The sequence below is a fragment of the Athene noctua genome, chromosome 1 (assembly GCF_965140245.1).
Source record: "Athene noctua chromosome 1, bAthNoc1.hap1.1, whole genome shotgun sequence".
Taxonomy (NCBI): domain Eukaryota; kingdom Metazoa; phylum Chordata; class Aves; order Strigiformes; family Strigidae; genus Athene; species Athene noctua.
In genome coordinates this window covers 31022052-31040723 of record NC_134037.1, presented here as the reverse complement: position 1 = coordinate 31040723, position 18672 = coordinate 31022052, and the positions used below count along the sequence as shown (strand labels likewise).

The 18672-nt window shown below is 37.3% G+C and overlaps 1 protein-coding gene across 1 annotated transcript in view; it reads left to right on the top strand.

The window, feature by feature from the left end:
- Positions 1-18672, top strand: part of EYS (eyes shut homolog) — a 1054063-nt gene that overhangs the window by 926635 nt on the left and 108756 nt on the right. Inside the window, exon 40 of the mRNA XM_074895818.1 lies at positions 2303-2523. Coding sequence (XP_074751919.1) covers positions 2303-2523 — 221 coding nt within the window. The remainder of the gene's footprint in view (positions 1-2302; positions 2524-18672) is intronic.

The following is an 18672-nucleotide window of genomic DNA, read 5'->3' as shown; positions in this document are numbered from 1 at the left end:
TCCACAGTTAAGTTTCCGTTCATACCAGGAGTGATTTTTTGAAGTGAATGTTCTGGTCATCCCCACTTACCACACTTTGGTTCATGTTGCAGAGCAATCCTGGAGAATTCCAGCTGAATTCTTTTAGGGTAAACAGTACAAAAAATTACCTCTATGAGTGCACTTAATATACTGTAATCACTAATGGGTATTTCATGGCACCAAATAATACTTAATCCAGAATAACCTCTTGCATGCTATGTAGTATGAATGTCATATCCTCATGACTAACTATTACATTTTAGAGATCTGCTCCTAATCTCCCAGAGCCCTTATTTTCTTTACAGAGTACACAAGCAAAAAAAGAAAAAAAGTCTTTTTTTCTAGGAGAACTAATGAATTTCTTCCTGTTACTGGCCAGGCTAATCCATTTTATCATGCAGGCTCAAAGTGAAGGAGGATATTTTCAAATTAAAGTTCGAAAACTCCAGCATGAGTTTTACAAAAGTTAACATAATGTTAACATAATGTTGTATTAAGCCTGTTGTGTTATTAACAAGATTTACAGGAATTCTTCCTGTGTGCTTCCTTAAAATATATTCTGGTTAAGCCAGTTAAATTCAGAACAGGGCCTTTACAGAATGAATATGTATTCTGGTGTACTAGCATGAGTTTGAACATCTAACATAATATGATAAAATCCACTGATGCAAGAAACTGAGCAGAGCCTACTGAAGTTGTTCTGTAGTACACTGAATCTGCCCCCAGGGTCAGTGCTTTCTTAAAATAAAACAAATAATAAAAATTGTGCTGAAAGAAGAGTGTTAAAACCCATTTTCTTAATCATAGAGACTTTGCATTCAAGTCCAGTGCTTTGTTTAGTTCTTGTCACAAGTTCACAAGCAGAGAGAAAATGTCTGTCTGCAAACACTACTTAAAAATCTTGTCTGTAACTACACTGGTTTATAGCCTTGTTTGAAAGAGGATAAAGTCAAGTGATATGAAATGAATTTAACAAGTGCTGAGCCAATGTCTTTGAATTCCTTCCACATGAAAAATCTGATTTAATTTTATCCATGCTCTAAAAGAAGTGGGTTTTTTCTTTCCATTCTAAATGAAAGACATTGTAAGTACAGGAATATCTGGCAGTATTCACATTCATTGTATCTCAAAATTTCACTTGAAGTATCAACATAAGCTTCAGGACTGATAAAAGCAATACAGGAAACAGCAAAGCAAAATCATACGGATGTGTGAATTCCAGATAAATCAATATGATGTTTTCCTCCTCTTCCTATTTCTTTACAGTTGATGTCTGAATATGACATGAAGGGCTCCTTCATTATAAATTATCTCCTCACATGTTTTACACATACTGTGATATAGTTTTTATTCCACTAGTTTATTCCTACTTGGCTTGAATTGGCTAGGTTTCACCCTTTTTCTGGATTGATGGTATCATACAAATAAATGCATTACCTTGTGATACACTTATGAAAAAAATATGATTTTTTAAATTCTTAGTGACAGGCATTTAGCAAAGGAGCTTAGGAATGGTGAAACCCCATGTCAGAACTCCAGAAAGTCAAGCATTGTGAAGTGGATTTCACATTGCTAAATAAGTCACAGATCCTTTGTGGATGGTTAAGTGTTTGACTCCTAGGTCAGGTAACACAGGAAATACCATAGTGAGCACTGATATGGTTAGTCCCAGTATGAAATAGTTGTGGGTGTTTCTTTGGCACCTTTATGAGGATGTTCTAAGCATTTGTGGCTCTAGAATTTATTACCTGAAATCTTCCCTTTTTTCCTGGGCTTCAGTACAGAGGTCTGTATTCTGTCATTCATCTAAAAAAAGTAAAATCTTTTTTCAATATTCCCCTTATCTTGGGGTCCTGTAGGTGCTAGATCCTAAAGAAAGGCTTTGTCTTCAAGTCTACAGCTTTTCCAGTGTTCCTGCATGAACCCTCAGTCATGAATGTAAAACTCATAGTATAGAATGAGGGAAGCACTGAGAAAACCTTACCATCATCATTGCAGTTAAGGCTGGGAATTCCAATTTTTGTTTCATGGGATCCATGTTTTCTTACACATTTGAAAATATGCAAACACATTAAAACACTCTCTTTGTATGAATTGGAGGGGGTTTTTTTAAAAAAGAGAACCACAATTTAAAAAAAAAAATCCCTTCAGAAAGTATCATGATTTTTGACCGGCTTCAAATGATGGCTATTTCCTTTATCTCTAAATATTATTCGTTCATTGCTTACAGTAACATCACAAATCACATTTTTTTCTGATGGTTCTCTTCTTGTTTCTGCAGATTACCTTTGGATCAATCTTCCTTGGAAATGTTCCTGTTCATGAAGAGGTTCATCGATGTGCTGGACAGATACATGGCTATAAAGGATGTATTAGGGATTTTCAAGTTAACAACAAAGAGTTGTTCATCATAGATGAGGCTCTTGGAGGGAGGAATGTTGAGAACTGCAATGTTCCAGTATGTGATTATCATCCGTGTCACAATGGTGGGACCTGCACTAGGTAAGAGTTACCTCTTTGATCATTTTATCATATATTCACTCTCTGTGACTGGTAGGTTCATCATGAGAAATCACTATAATTTTCTGTGTAATGAAGTAATCACCAGTCTTTTGTCCTGATAATATTAAATAGAAAATGTAACATCTTCATGACTACCAGTGAGAGTTTATACCTTATTTCCTTACAGGAAAAGAGACATAAAATGTAATTTCATTGCCCACACAGCATACATGCTGGGTTTCTGCCAGAATTCCTTCAGTTCCACTACAAGGCTCAGTGACTAAATCAGACTCTTTGTATAGATAGTTTGGACAGAAGCACATAAGATCGCATTCTTCTAACACTCTGTATCTTACTAGGCCTTGTACCCTCACACATCTTCACAGTGTGCTGCTGGGTACACAGCACAGGCCTTCATCATCATGCTATGTAAACACTAACAAGTAAGTCAGCACCTTCAGCATGTTTGAAGAAGTATTGTCAAAGAACCTTTGAAAGTTTAAGTGCATCATGCTGAAAGAGGAAATGGGATCCAAAAGAGACATGAGATAAAAGCACAGAAGATGATGGTTCAGTTGAATGATGGTTCACTTGGAGCACAGTAGCCTTTTGAGCCATAGTAACTTGATCATTGTTTAAGGTACTCAGCGTTTAGGAACAATATTTCTGTTTAAAATCGATAGAAATTTTGAGATAGCTGCTATGTCTAATTTAAAAATTATACCTCAACTTCGAGGCAGATGCTGAATGGAACATAGTCTAAATTTCTTTTAAAGCTTTGGACTACTGTGTGTTTCTTAGGTTGAGGAGACCTTGAATCAGAGTTTTGAGGTGCCTCTCTGCCTCTCTTGATTGATGTGAGCACACAAAGAACACCAAAGAGGTTTTTGATCTCTAAGTCTTTGACTAGACCAGAAATGAAAGCAAGGCAACTTTATGAAAACATACATAATTTGCCTACCAAACTGGTGAAACTGAGTGTACATGGCAGTAATGAGTCTATTTTTTCCTCTGTTGTTCTTTGCTGTATCTCTGTCATTCTACTGATTGATTTGTCATCTATCATTATGGGATACTATTTCATTTAAAGTTTGGATCCTGAATAATTCATGACCATTGGATTTGTTTCCTGCCTTTCTGCTTTCCAAGTGCTGGCCTCAGCCCTTTTCAGAAACACTTTCGTTCTGAAAAGGGTCATTGCACTTTTGTCCAGAGGAGTCATAGAACACTGTGCATGTCCAAACCAGGGATAAGCATGATTTTCATGATTTTCTACAGCACCCAACAGATTTTCAGGGATCACCTCCTCCAAGCCCAAGAATGATCCATTACAATGAGCAGGAAATCAAGTGACAGGAAGCCTGCATGGATGAACAAGATAGTCCTGACAATTCAAACATCAGAAAGAAGCATACAAGAGGAAGAAGCATGGCCAAGTGACCTGGGAGGAATATAGAAAAAAAATATCCAAATACACAGATATGGCATTAGGAAAACCAAAGTCCACCTGGAGATTAATTAAGCAGGGGACATTCAGGCCAAAACCAAATGTTTCTACAAGTATATCGGCAGCAAAAGGAAGACTTGGGAAAATACAGGGCTGCCGCTGATTGGGGCAGGTGTTCTGGTGACAGAGGATCCATAAAAGACTGAAATACTCATTGCCTTCTTTGCCTCAGTCTTTATTGATAAGACTGGCCTCCAGGAATCCTATTCCTCTCAGACCTGTAGGAGAAAGTCTGGAGTAAGAATGACTTACACTTGGTGGTGGAGGATCAGATTAGAAAACATTTAAACCAACTGGACATGTATAAATCCATGGGACCTGATAGGATTCACATGAGTGATGAGGGAGTTATCTGATGTCATAGCAAGGTCAATCCTGATTATGTCTGAAAGATCAAGGTGATTGGGAGAGGTTCCTAAGGACTAGAAGACTTCAGGAAGGACAAGGAGGATCTGAGGAACTACAGGATGATTAGACTCACCTTGATTTGTAGGAAGTTGATGGAGCACACTGTCCTGGAAACTGTTTCCAAACACATCCAAGAGAAGAAAGTGGTTGGAAGTGGTCACCATGGATTTATGAAAGGGAAATTGTGCTTAACCAACCTGATAACCTTCCACAATGAGATGACTGGCTTGACGGATGTGGGGAGAGCACTGAATGTTGTTCACTTTAGTAAGGCTTCAGCACTACCTCCCATAAAAACTTTTGTGACAAACTGATTAATTACTAGCTAGGTAAGTGCACAGAGAGGTGAACTGAAAACTGGCTGAAGGCCAGGCTCAAAAAGCACAAAGGATCAGTGACACAAATTCCAGCTGGAGGCTGATCACTAGCAGAATACCACAAGTCTCAATATTGGATTCCATCCTGTTTATCCTCATTAATGATCTATACAATGGGACAGGGTGCAACCCAGAAACAAGGGTTAAATATGAAGCAAGGAGGAGTGATTAGTGCACCAGATATGTCTGCTGCCATTCAGAGGGACCTCAACATGCTGGAGAAATGAGCCAACAAGAATCTTATATTTTTCAAAAAAGGGAAATGCAAAGTCTTGCACCTGGGGTGGAATAACTGCAGGCACCAGTATAGACTGGGGACTGGCTGGCTGGAAAGCAGCTTTGCAGAAAAAGATTTACCAGTTCTGGTGAACAACTAGTTGACCATGAGTCAGCAGTGTGCTCTAGTGACAAAGAAAGCCAACAGCATCCTGGGCTGCATTAGAGAGAGTGGGTCAAGGGAGGTCGTTCTTTCCCTCTCTTCTCACCTAGTTTGCTGCTTTTCATATGTATGTACATACATTCTTCAGTCAATTCACAAACTGTCCATACACAGTAAGCTTCATCTTGCTAGGAAGATCTACATGCCGTATTTCACATTCAAGTACTGCAGCTCTGGTTTCATGCCGTTCACTTGGCAGAATAGAGTTTGCTTTTTCAGATGCTGATCACTCCTCTTAGCTGTCAAGACTGGCAACAAAAGATATCCCAATAATCTCTCAGGATTTGGAGGTCTCACTTGGATAGGTTACTAGGTTAGTGATCTTTAGAGGAGCAATTCCTGCATCCCAAATTCCTGAAGATTCATTTTGTCCACAGTGTGTGCAACATTCCCTGTTCTGGAGAGTTAAACATATATTTCAGAACGGACTGCTCCATCACTGTATAACATGTAATCAACCAAATCACTTCTGCTTTGCTGAGAAGTGTGACAGATCTAAAAGATTCACTTCTTGGTAAGTCATCTACATATCTGCACCAATTTCTTTGTAGAGGATGTAAACAGGGTGGTCAGTTGGGATGTAGATTTGCCTATACTAGCAGCCATTTTTTAGCAGTACTAGTGGGCATTTTACACAGAATCTGCCTGACATAATGTCAGTGTCAGAAACCCCTTGGGGGAATGCTTCAGTCTGGTGTATACCATTTCCATTTTCCACAGGTTTGAGCAGATTGAGGAGATATGGGAAAGCAATGACTTCTATACCTCTCGATCAGCCTTGGCAGATCTGGCTCCAGAACCTCTTTCACCTGGGCCTGAACACTCTGCAAAGTTTGTTCCTCTGTTGCCTTAAGACTTAAGTACAGTGCTTCAGTGGGTGAAGCATCTTCTGAAAGGAATGATGAGACATTCTGTCCTATAAACTCTTCCTGTACCTCGTTCCAGGCAGTGCCTGATAATACTAGGAATGTATTGAGTAAATGTGCATACCGTAACAAACTCTATTCGATAAAAGAAACAATTTTAAGTGTGTTGGGTTTGTTGTCACCTTCCTCCTTCAGTGCTTTGGTTGCAAGTACCCTTTGGTAACTCTTGTAGCTGAAAGATATGGGTTTCTCATACCCCCCACTCCACTTTGATTCATCAGTTTCTTTATCCTATAAACTATTTGATTAATTACTTGGTCATCAACCTGTCACATCAACTTGGTTCACACCATATCATTGTGGAGCAGGAGAACTGAAAAGCTGGAGGTAGACATTTTATGTATAGTTTATCAGGAAAAATTTCTAGGCTTTAGTCCCCATGTTCAACTGGTGCACTTGGATTATACAGCTGTATTATCTTCAGATAATGAGTTTATATTCATGAGACTGCAGCCAATGAGAGCTGTAAATAATCTATACTGTTAAAACTATTCCCATCTACACCATTAATTTTCCATTTGTGTATTTATTACTGTAAAAAAATCAGATGAAACAAGCAACAATTTGATGATTCATATAAAATTGTTATTGACTTGTTTAAGATTTTTGCCAGTGTTTCAATTACACTGTTTAGTAGGGAAAAAAAAAAAAATCATTTCATGTTATTCTTAAGGTGATTGGCAACTAATTAGAGCTTTTGCTTCTGAAAGGCCACGAAGTCTTACATAGAGCATATCTCAGATGTGTTTTATAATGAACACTGGAGGTTGTTAACACACTGCTGGGCATAGGCAGGTGTGTTTCATAAGAAACATTTTTTCCAGTTGTTCTTAAAAGAAAGTTACTTGCCTTTTCTCAACATCAGAGTACAGAAATACTATCATAGTGTTCATCCTACTAATTAAAACAATTATGCAGAAGAAATTTTTTTTACAGAAAAAGGTCTTTACTTTCTATTTTTGGTAGCAAGAGACAAGAATTAATATGTGCCTAGTGTTCAGATACAAAATTTCAGGATGCAGCAGGGACCAGCAGCTCTCTGTGGTCTAGTCATTGGTTGCATCAGGTGCTCCCCAGGGGGCTGACAGGGCAGGGCCCAGCAGCCAGAACCCATCCTACCACCCCAGCCAGGAGCAGGGCAGCCAGAGGGCATGGGGGCAGCCCCAGGCCTGGGCATCAAGCACATCCCAGGGCTTAGTGATGGGCTGAGGCTGGGATGGGACATTGGTGCACTGGTGAGGGATCAGGATCAAGCCTAGTAAGAAGACAGCCCCAAGATGGCCAAGCAGACCCAAGGTGATGGGGATCGGCTGCACAATCACCATTTTGCTGTGAAACTACTGAATTTTTCATATTGTGAATTGGAAATCTCTAGTTATCTTCATTAAGTTAAGATCCACTTCACTTTCATTTAAAAAAAAAAAAAAAAAAAAAAAGTGTTATCTTGGTTCCATTTATATTTTGACTAAAATCTGTTTATAGGCGTCATGGTTTATATCACAGGTGCTCACTCTTCCCCCCCCCAGGTTGGGACGAGGAGGAGAATCAGAAGGGATAAAGTGAGAAAACTCGTGGATTGAGACAAAGGCAGTTTAATAGGTAAAGCAAAAGCTGCACAAGCAAGCAAAGCAAAATAAGTAATTAATTCACTACTTCCCATTGGCAAGCAGTTATCCAGCCATCTCCAAGAAAGCAGATCTCCATCATGCATAAAGGTTACCTGAGAAGACAAAACATCATAACTCTGAACGTTCCTCTCTTCCTACTTCTTCCCCCAGCTTTTTATACTGAGCATGACACCATATGGTGTGGACTATCCCTTTGGTCAGTTGGGGTCAGCTGTCCCAGCTGTGACCCCTCCCAGCTCCCCAGCCCATGTGCTAGTGGAGTGCTGTAAGCAGAAAAAGCCTTGACTCTGTGTAAGCACTGCTCAGCAATAACTAGAACATCCCTGTATTATCAACACTGTTTTCAGCACAAATCCAGAACATAACCCCATACTAGCTACTATGAAGAAAATTAACTTTATCCCAGCCAAAACCAGCACAGAAGGAAAAAAGCTGTTGTGATAGTATTTAAATATATGCTGTATCAAATGAATAGTTCAGTACAAATCTAAATTTCTAGTTCCTTATATAGCCATTATTTTATTACATTTTTTTAAAAAAAAAAAAAAAGTACTCTATTGCCTATGTAAATGCTCTACTGCTTCTAGAAAACTTTTGCAAGTTCACTAGCTCTTCTGCACTTTAAATCTGTGCTAATGTAGAATTCCAGAGACTGGTTAATTTCAGAGGACAAAAATGACAACTACTCAGTAAATTTAGGGTTTGTGTCATGTATTTATGACTAAGTTTGTGAATTCAAAGCTTATTGGATTTCACAGAATCACAGAATCATCTAGGTTGACATTGAAGATCATCCAGTCCAACCACTAACCTAACACTGACAGTTCCCAACTACAGCATATCCCTCAGTGCTATGTCGACCCGACTCTTAAACACCTCCAGGGATGGGGACTCCACCACCTCCCTGGGCAGCCCATTCCAACACCTAACAACCCATTCTGTAAAGAAATTATTCCTAATATCCAGTCTAAACCTTCCCTGGCACAACTTGAGGCCATTCCGTCTTGTCCTATCGCTTGTTACTTGTTTAAAGAGACTCATCCCCAGCTCTCTGCACCCTCCTTTCAGGTAGCTGTAGAGGGTGATGAGGTCTCCCCTCAGCCTCCTCTTCTCCAGACTAAACACCCCCAGTTCCCTCAGCCGCTCCTCGTACGACCTGTGCTCCAGACCCTGCACCAGCTCCGTTGCCCTTCTCTGGACATGCTTGAGTCATTCAATGTCCTTTTTGGAGTGAGGGGCCCAAAAGGATTTGTAAGTATGTATTTGAAAAGGGCATGGATATATTAACCTGGAAAGCTCTTAATATTCTGTGTGGCCCCTGATCATATGAGCCAGATGTTGCAAACCAAGCTGAGTGTTAATTAAAAAGACACATCTGTGTGGGGGAAATAAACTTGTAAAATTACTTCACCAATGATTTGACAATTAGGCCAGCCACTACACTAGTAGTAGTTGATTAATACATTTGTTTTAAATTGTAAAGACTCAAGAAAATGTAAGCATAGACAGGCTTAGCTTTTATAGTGCAGAGTATGATCTCCAAGTTAATTACTCCCGCAAACAATCATGTTTACAGTGTCTTGAAGTATTCTCACAGTGATTATTCTTACTGTTGTTGTTCCCTGTGTATTGGTACAGCAGATGGGTCCATTAATGTTGATCAATTAACCAAGACTAAAAAATCAAACTCAATTAGCAATAAATTTCAATTGAGAGACACTTATCTTCAGATTTCAACCACCATGAATGCTGTAATCAATAAAAATACACAAGGAGTGTAATTTTTTAATTTTCATCCCCTGCTAAGGTAAGAAAAACCTTCCTGGATATGTATGTCTCATTTGGATGGTACCTTTTCAGCTATAAATAGGAAAAGACATATTTTAAATTATATTTGAGAAACTCTGTTTTCCACATGCAGGGCATCACAAGATTTTTCTTAGGTCTTAAAGAACTGATCATGAAATGAAAAATTCTATCCAAACACTTTCTTCATCTGATAAGGTTTTGAATACCTTTTTTAAAAGTTATAAACTGAGTTCTAGGTTAGCTTTCTTGTAAATTAAAGGAAATGTTATAATTGAACTTGGCTATGTGATAGAATTCCGTATGTTACAAATACTTAGTGGACCATGTGAAGTAACTTAACAAATTTTGTGGTCTCTTTCTATTATATATCCTCAATGTTAATTAAATTAAACAGTAGAAAAAGTCATCATCAATATGACTGGTTTTAGAAAAAAAGGAGCTCAAGCTGTAGACTTTGGAGACATTAAATGTTCCTTTCAACTTTTTTTCAATGTCATTTTCCATTTCAAAGGGTAGACATGGTGAACCTTTCCCAGATCATGTGCCAGAAATACTTATTGTGCCGATAAGCCAAAAATGCATGTTATGTCAGATTTTGGCTGAAAGTATTAATCTGAGGATAGGCTTTTAGGCCCTTAATGCTTTTCACACATTTCTAGCACAGAGATGCAGTTTGCTTCCACGTCACAAAATCTGATTTGTGTGTTTGATGAACTAAAGATAAAATTATGACATGAGAATGAGTAAGTGCCCATTTTCAAACCAAGGAGCACTGAAGCACCTCCCAAAACTTCTAACAGCATTGCAGGCCAAATTTTTAGAGTTGCTTATGGGTTTCCTATCACTGCTTTAGATGTAGGTGTTTCTGGGTAAGAAAGGAAACAGCTAGTCAGAAATAGCAGAATTGGTCATATATCAAGGATCTTTATATAGATCTGTTTTATAGACTAAGACTCAGAACAACATATTATCTAGAACATCCATTTACTGGGTTTTTTTACAGATCTAATCCTAGTTAACTTCACTAAGATCCATATTAACTCCAGAACTAACGTTTTAAATTCCACTGTATTTAGCTCTTGCAGAAAGGTAAATCAAAGGGATTAAATTTAATTTTAGTTGATTTGCAAAGGAAGATTTCCAGATGGGAGTTGTGTATTCTCACACCTTTTCAGAATTTGCATCATATGCACTTGTGTTATACTGATTTGTCTGAAGAAGATAACCTGCTTCCTTTTAACAGTTTGGTTTTTGGGCAGATCGCTCGTTAGTAAAGATGCTTACATGTTTTATAACTCCAGAAACTTCTGGTATTATTATTCTGATTTAAGCTTATGCACACCATTACTTAGTTGCACACCATTACTAGTCTGTGGGCTTGAGTATTTTAGATCCCATACTTTTAATGAGATTAGGTAGCTAGTATAACTGGAGTTTGGTACTTTGAAAGAGATTCACATTTGGAAATCCATTGCTTTTCCTAATTCTTACTTCAAATTGGGGTTTTGTGAAGAAAATAACTCCTTTAAATTTATTTACAAACTTTATTTTTCTGTCAGAGAGATTGTTCATTGTTTCAGGTTCCACATGATCTGAGGAAAATATAATGCTGTTCTCACTAAGAAAAATCTTTCACATAATTTTTGAGGAGTGTGAAAGATAATGCCACTGATCTTCTCAGAATGACCAAGATACTATTGGACATGTACTTGTTATGTCACATTTTCACAGGAAAGTAAAGTAAACAAAAGAGAAAATTTCATCTCAAATTTTCCTAACACTAGGCATTAACAGATAGAAATCTCATTTACCCAAGTTGATCTTTCTGGCACAAGGAATTTCATTTGGCTTAAGCCCCATATAAAAAATTTGCACACTTTTTTTCTGAACTAAATCTGCATTTCTCCCACCTTAGTTTTCCTTCAATCAAAAACAGAAAATTGAAATTTTAACTCCAGCTTCTTGCCCTTGGAGTTTAGATAGTAAATTGGTTTAATCCACCGTTGTGTTAGGATATCTATTTCAAGACTGATTAGTTGAATTAGGTGTGTCTCACTCTTGGTATCAGAAACAGATGTCCGTTTTATTGTACTATATTTCTTAGACATTCTATTCCTCAGATTATAGTAGTATGGAGAAGAGATTTGACAAAGAAAGCAAAACTGTGTTCTATTAAGCTGACAGTGTTAAGAGTTGATGTTTTAAGATTTTAGACAAAACGTCTGTAAATGATAATGTATGAGGAAACAGCAAAGTACAAACTCATAAATGTCATTTGATATACTAGTATGCTGCTGTTGTTCTTTTCAATTAAGCATTTAAAATACGCGACTTCTTCACTAATGATTGAAATGTGGTATGCTCTTCCAAATTGATTTGCTTCAGAACATCATTTTATCATAGAAGTACTGTTGAAATAACAAATTCTGGCAATTGAAAAATAATCGAAGCAAACAAGTTAGAAAAAGTGGTGCTCAAAGAGTAAACCTTTCTCTGGTTTTAATTGAGACAGTATAGTGGTGATTCTACTAAAAATATCTGTGAAAAAAAACAATTTTTTATGTTCTCAGATCTGCAGATTTAGTATTCAATTAGTGTGAAAAGTAACACACTGAAAATAGAGCATGCAGGAAAATCAAGGATCCAAATATAGATGGAGCTTCAAATTCCTGACTTTAGATAATGTGCAAGCTGGGCACATAATTTGTTAAACCTGATGTTCGTACATCATCTCAATTCAATTGTCCTTAGATCAGAGAAGCTGCTATGGCTAAAATTTTAGTCTGGGTATTGAAAGTATTGCCAGTATTATTGCCAGTAAGTGTCATTTTAATACCAGTCATCTTAGAATGTTTTGACTCAATTCCCAGAAATACTACGTAACATTATTTTCAAGAATTCCAACATAATCAAATCAGCATTTCTGATAGCTGATTTCTGATACCCCAGAAGGGGAATCTTATTTGGAGTATCTTTAAAACACAACACATCAGCAAAATGGATGGAATAATATCATTTTCCAAGGCCAGTGAGATGTTTGAGTATATATAGAAGTACTCAAAACACTATTCATACATATTTGTCCAACTGAAGTTGTGGTGCATGGATTCTTAATAAGAATTTCACTCTGCTGTAAATCCTGACAAATAGTATAACCGGTACTGTTTGTTAGAAGTTGTATCATATGTAGTATGTGTATGAAAAATAATAAAATTGCATATTCTTTGTACTAATGGTTTTCCAAATTTCCACAGAGATAATCCTTTCAGTGAAATGTGTAATATGCTCTAACTGTTTACTGTAAGTTACCACAATAAAATTACAAGACTGGTACTGCAAAAGATGAATAATGCACTATCTATAATATATGTTAGAACATTTATTCCTTTGCTGCTAACCTAACATATACACCTACCTACTAGTCATAGATTTCTACACTTCAAGGAACGAAAATTATATAAGGGAGAGAAAAAGTATGACATTTCAGTCCTGACTAGTGTAGTTGACTGGAGATTGAATGGGTGAGAACATCATTGTTCTGAATCCCTGTTTGGGGATTTGCAAGGAAGAGTGAAATTTATCTGAACTCACATAACAGATTCTGATAATGGTTTAGAGAAACCTTCACCTTGTTACGAAAGCTCTCAAATAAACAACCACTAACAAAATAAATTTTTAAAAAATATTAACACAATTAGGTAGCTCTCCGTAAATTACAGGTTCAAATGTCTGTGAGAGGAGAACAGGACAACTTTCTAGGGTTTAATGGCAACCCAGAACGCGTAAAAAAAACCTCTATGGGGTTTAACAGCCACCCAAAATGCAGAACAAAGACCCACTCCCTGGGGTTTAAGGACAACCCAAAGCACTCTCTCACTCATCTGGCAAGTGAGGGCTCTCAGCCTCGAGGACCTGCTCAGGGCAGCGTCCTGACCCAAGGCCCCTCGAGGAGTTTCCTTGGGCAGCGTCCTGACCCAAGGGGAAAGTCCTTGACCGCAGCTGCTGCTCCAGGGGACGAGCTCAAAATGGCTCCCCCAGGGGACTCCATTGATACCCAGGCCGAGTCTGACCTGGAGTCAACAGCGGCTCCCACTGGCCAAAGGCCCCAATTGCCACGAGGCCCCGAGAACAAAGGCAGCCCGGAGCTGCTACACTGCAGCAGCCAAGAAGCTCTGCTTTCATTGGGCGGGTGCATCTGTCACACATCTTCGGTATCTTGTTGAATTTGAGAACATGCTTAATAGTCAAAAAGAACTGGGCAAGTCTGGATATGAGGTATCATCTTGATACAGAGATTACTGTGTCACCAGATTTATTGCTTTCTCAGTAACAGCATTTATTTCAGTTTGCTTTTCAGAAAGATAGGAAGCAGGTTTTTTATCCAGTAACCCTTGGTTTTTTTGATTTAGTAAAACCAGCCAACTTTATGATCATGGGTATGATAAATACAAAGAGTGGTACCCACATAGTCATGGGAATTTCCTGCTATGTATGCACTCATATAATGCAGTTAGATTAGACTTCTTTTAGAAGAAGAAAAGATAGCTTTTAGAGAGGAGAAAGACAGAAATATATTCTACAGAGATATTCTACATGTACACCAAGCATCTGTGGGTGTCCAGCTGACTATTCAAAGGCAAAGGTGACCTCATTAGTCCATCGCTTTTTTCTCATCGCCCATTGTCATGGGTCAATACATGCAGTACTTGTACAGTCTTCCCCATAACTGACTCCAGTTATTTCGGATTAAATATCACTGTTGCATGTCATAAAGGAGGGAATATTTTTTTTACTAGGGAAGATCTACTGAAGTCGTGTATTAGTCTTAAGTGAAGGGGAGCATAGAAGATCAGTGTTATTCATAAAAGAATCCAGAGACCTAAGAATTATTTGATGTCCTGCTAGAGAATTAGTGCATCCCTCTTCGAAAAAAAATACTGTCTTGGACAAAAATATGTATGAAACAACTGCTCTTGAAAACTGATTCTCTGTAACCTATAATAACTTAGGAGATATGAAGATAAAAGGACCCTAGAACTACAAAAATCCATTTGTTCTTCATCAGGACCTCCCTTGGGTTACCTCAAATCACAGTAGAAGATGTCAGCACAAGGCCTAATGTAGATCCATTGGCATCTTCCATAATCCATAGAGTCATCTAGCATTGCTGTAGACTCGTGAACAATAAAAATCATTTTACAGCAGCACCTTGAAAGCTGAGGTCATTATTTTCAGTAATAGTTATCTACTGTCTATCTCATCTATTATTCAGTATCAGTACTGTTCAATTACCTGTATTACTAAATAAAAAGTCCTGCACAGCTTTAAAAGGCTTAATGTTTCCTTTAGGGACATACTACTCTTTTAATAGTTGTGTTCATATTATTACCAGACTTTTTAGTTAGATTCAGTTAAAGTATGTTTGTTGTGTGCTTGTAAGACTACAACTGGTATTGCTTCTTCTGTGCTTCAAAATCTGATAGTGCTTAGGAGTTATGAGTGAGGAGTCAAAGCATGATTTGTATTACTCCACAAGGCATGAGAGTTCAGTAAGGGGTGCTGTGTTTTCTTGTATTCAGGTCACCTTCTCAGTATGCCCATCAATTTAGCCTTATTGTACACCTTGGAAAATTCATCTGGCTTGGAGGTCAGCATGTGCATTAGATTTCTTCTGACATTGTCTCAATAAGGAGTTTTGTAGATGGCTAAAAAAAAACATTTAATTGCTCTGAAGATAAGCTACACAGAAAACTGACCATGCTGGTTCTTCTTATAATCTTTTAACGTGGTTGTGACATTTGAAGTGTGCCATATGAAACAGTCATGTGAGTTTTTGGACATTCAGCTCATTTCTGTACCTGGACCACTTCATTATATATTAACATATAAAGTACTTTTACAAATACTTTATGTTCCTGTGTACATAAAAGAATACAGAAGTGCTAGGAGTTTTTCACACTCGTGTCTGAGTCCAGTGGGAGGGAGCATCTCAGGTATCCCCCAAGGTGAAATGTCCCAGACAGAAAGCAGTTATTCAACATCAAGAGTGTTGTTTTAAAAAAGCTACTGAAATTACAAGTTATAAGGACTCCTCTATGCAGTGCTGTTGTTTACATTAGAGATCTCTCTCTACATTTCCCCACAAATTTTCTCAAGATTACAGAGGTGTATATAAGGCTTCGGTTACAAAAGCTCTGGTCATGACATCTCTTTCCTGTCTCCAAACAGCCTTTGAAGCTCTAATAGAATGTGAAGTTTCATAACTTGGTTAGCATATCATCATCTTTGCTGCAAACATCAGGAATTAGTGAACTATGAGTTAAATATTTGTGTGGGAACACAGATACAAACACGTGTATGTATATGCACTCAAACAATTTAATTATATGGTGTGTATAGCTGTGCTGTATGTACTGTTCTTTTGTTCATAACTGTCTTCATTATATTATGGAGTTTTAGAATATATTGTTGGTGAAGGTGTTAAGGGAAATTGGGTTTATTTTGTATCTCCCCCCAGTTGTAAAGATGAGGACACCAAGAAAATAGGTAAAATTTTCAACAGACATATGAACTGGAGTACATTGGGAGTGAATATTATTAATGAAATATAAATGAACAGCATTTGCCCAAGCATTTTTTTCTATTTTTCTTGACAGTCTAAGCCCTGTGACTATTCATATATTTAATTCAATTTATTATCTTCATAATTATTTGAATCAGGGGTCCAGAAAACCCAAAGAAAAGTCATTGTAAAATACACAGAAACATGATAAAAAAATTGGTATGGCATCAATAACAGAGATGTTCAATCTAAAAAATTTCTTCTTAACAACAAGAGGGTTTGAGTTATAAACAGCATTTTGAACACAAATCTTCAAGTAAAACATGAAAAGTGCTACTATCTGTAGGCTGAAGAAAATCCAGGAATTATTCTCTTTTTTTTGTGGTAGATCATAATATGATAGTATAGCATCATTATATTTCAGTTGTCAAACTCACCCAATTATTCATCCACTTTTCCATTCTGTAAACCATTTTCAGAAACAGTGCAGTATATTTCTAGGCCAGAAACCAAGCACAATAGTTCATTAACCCAGATTTAAGCTCTTTCCTGGATACCTTCAGGGATTAATTACGGACTTTACACCTTACTAAAATATTCAGAGATTGATTTAAATCCCAAAATTCAAGCTAAACTTGTTTTCATCATGTTAGCATTTTATGTAATCCAGATTTTTTCCTTGTCATTTATTAGTATTCATGATAGTGTTACATGGATCAGAATCACTACTTGAATGAATATACTAATGTAATGGAGAGAAGAAACTGTTTAGAAAAATCTAGGACTTGGACTGAAAACCATTTGGAGTTAAGAACCATTAAGAATTAAATTTTATATTGTAAAGGTTGCTAGCTTTTTTAACCTTTTTTTTTTTTTTTTTTTTTAACTTTACCCCAAGCAGATTTCATTGAGAAGTTAAGGTGAAAAGTTTGCCAAAGGGTTACAATCAACCCCTCAGCTCCCCTGGACACACATTCCATAAGGTGCCTTTAGTCCAAATTATATGATACAATCATAGCTGATAATTTGATGAAATTTCTTTTCCTTCTGTTCATGCCTGATACAACCCTATTCTCCTTTTACACAAAAGACAGTACCCTAAAAAAATCTTCCCAGTGACTAATACCAAACCTGTCAATTAATCAGAAGGTCTAAATTCCACCCTCCGCCTGGAGACTACATGGAAACATAGTTATGATACATTTCCTTTTCCTGCCGCTTTCTCTCGGGTTTTGATTCTGCCAGTGCGATTCCTAGACCCTTGCCTTCCCCAGGGTGAAATTTGCCTACTTAAGATTCACTTAAACCCTGGAAACAGAGCTGAAGTGAGACACACACTTTGCACTACCCCTTGGAAAACAGCTCCTTGATTTGTCACTGTTGCAGGGATGATGGAGCAAGAATGCAATGTATAAATGGGCATCTGGTTTCACAGTAAGTTAGATGTAGCCACTCACATTTTAAAAACTGATGCAGTCTTTGAATATCCTTACTAATTTCCCTGCTTTGAAAACAATGAGGTAGACAAACTATATTTGTTTTGCTCTTGGCAGTTGCCTATTTAATTGTTAGGCACTGAAATTCTTCGAGTGGACAAACAGAAGATGTTTTTAGCATTGAAATCTAGCTTTAGTATGTATGCTTAAACTGCAATGAAAAAGACAAAGCAATAAGGAGTTTATTTTATGTGCTTTACAATGTTGAGACTTAGCATCCAGATTTATAATGTGATAGTTATGCCAGCTCAAGATTCAAGGCTAAATTATAAAGTCAGTTTTCAGCTTCAGCAAATGCTCTCTGGGTCCTGCTGTGTTTCATTTAATAGCAAGGACAAGTGGATTCCATCTGTAGGAGAGCATGTTTTGCATATGAACTACTGCAAGGCAGGAGCCAATACTGAGATGGAGGAGGATTCAATATCCGGACACTCTTTTTATTTATGGACAGTTGCTTGTTTGTTTTCAAGCAGGTCTTTAAAGCTGAGTTGATGATTTAGGAGCAGATGTGGGCTTATAATACTTAGATTTAAAATGAGACGATGTTTGTCCTGTACTTTGATGGTAAAATGCTGTGATTTAATATGAACAAGATGGCATTTGTGGGTATGAACTAATCTTGCTAGGTGCAGAATGTGTAGAAAATGACAATTTAAATGAACATATCTTATTTCTGCCTAGAACTAATGTAGTTAAAACCTCAGATTTGAGCCCTTTTTTTGAATACATATTTGTGTAGTAGCAAAACCAGTTGTGCATTATTATATAAGTGTATGCATAGATAAAATGGTATGTATTAATGTATAATTTTGTTTATCAATATGTTTTTGTCTATATTTTGGGGTGGGGTTTTTCAGTATGAATCAGTCAGTTCCTAACTCCTGGATATTTACATCTGCAACCATTTGCTATAGGCTAGTCTTGATAACATCCACTTTTAGTAACTTTGCCAACATACATGTATTTCTCAGGTCTTTGACACAGACCACATCCGTAT